The following is a 776-nucleotide window of genomic DNA, read 5'->3' as shown; positions in this document are numbered from 1 at the left end:
AGTCAAGAGATCCATAAAGAAGAATCCACTTATGCATTCACTTCAAAAAACAGAAAGCAAAGAATATTTCTATACTCAGCAAATCATTTCACTTAATAAATGAATACTTTACTGAATTATGTTACCAAGAAAGAAATCCACCAGATATAAATTTAAAAGGTAATCCATAACTTCAACATGTATCATTTCCACAGCAATAATCTTCTGGCCACTGCGGCACTCCAACAAGTTCACAGCAGTACTTGCATACTGTAACCTGTTCTTCATTAATTATATTACTTCATAATATCTAAGTCTTTCACCCTATAATAATACTTACTTTAGATACTCAACATAGAGATAATTAATTGGTGAATAACAACAAGTAATGAATGATTCACAAATGTTTGTATGACACAATATTTTGAAGAAAGTGAAAGTTTACATATCCTACTCAAGCAATATTTGTCATACCTCCTCGGCAGCACTAGGACGGATGCAACTAGTTCTTAACATGATACGCTTCCGCATACTTGATTCCACTCAGTACTAATAAATAGGGTCCTAGTAAAGAAATGTTTTCATATATGTAATTGGTATATTATTTCACTACTTAACTATATACTTTTCATAAATATACTGAGAATGTGCAATATGAAATTTGTTGTAAAATTGTGTGTGATAAATTCAAATAAAATAATATCATAAACTGTTATTTGTATTTGTTACCTAAGAAAAGTATACTATGTTGAAATATAGAAATATTACTTAAATTCACTGATAAAATCTAATGATGA

General features: G+C 29.0%; 1 protein-coding gene across 1 annotated transcript in view; it reads right to left on the bottom strand.

The window, feature by feature from the left end:
• Positions 1–510, bottom strand: part of LOC119590483 (mitochondrial-processing peptidase subunit alpha-like) — a 10,562-nt gene extending 10,052 nt beyond the window's left edge. The window contains 2 exon segments of the mRNA XM_037939139.1: positions 178–249; positions 454–510. Coding sequence (XP_037795067.1) covers positions 178–249; positions 454–510 — 129 coding nt within the window.
• Between the last annotated feature and the right edge of the window lie 266 nt (positions 511–776).

This window comes from Penaeus monodon, chromosome 27, assembly GCF_015228065.2.
Source record: "Penaeus monodon isolate SGIC_2016 chromosome 27, NSTDA_Pmon_1, whole genome shotgun sequence".
Lineage (NCBI taxonomy): Eukaryota > Metazoa > Arthropoda > Malacostraca > Decapoda > Penaeidae > Penaeus > Penaeus monodon.
Note: the sequence above shows the minus strand (reverse complement) of the source record. Positions and strands in the feature narration are given on the sequence as shown.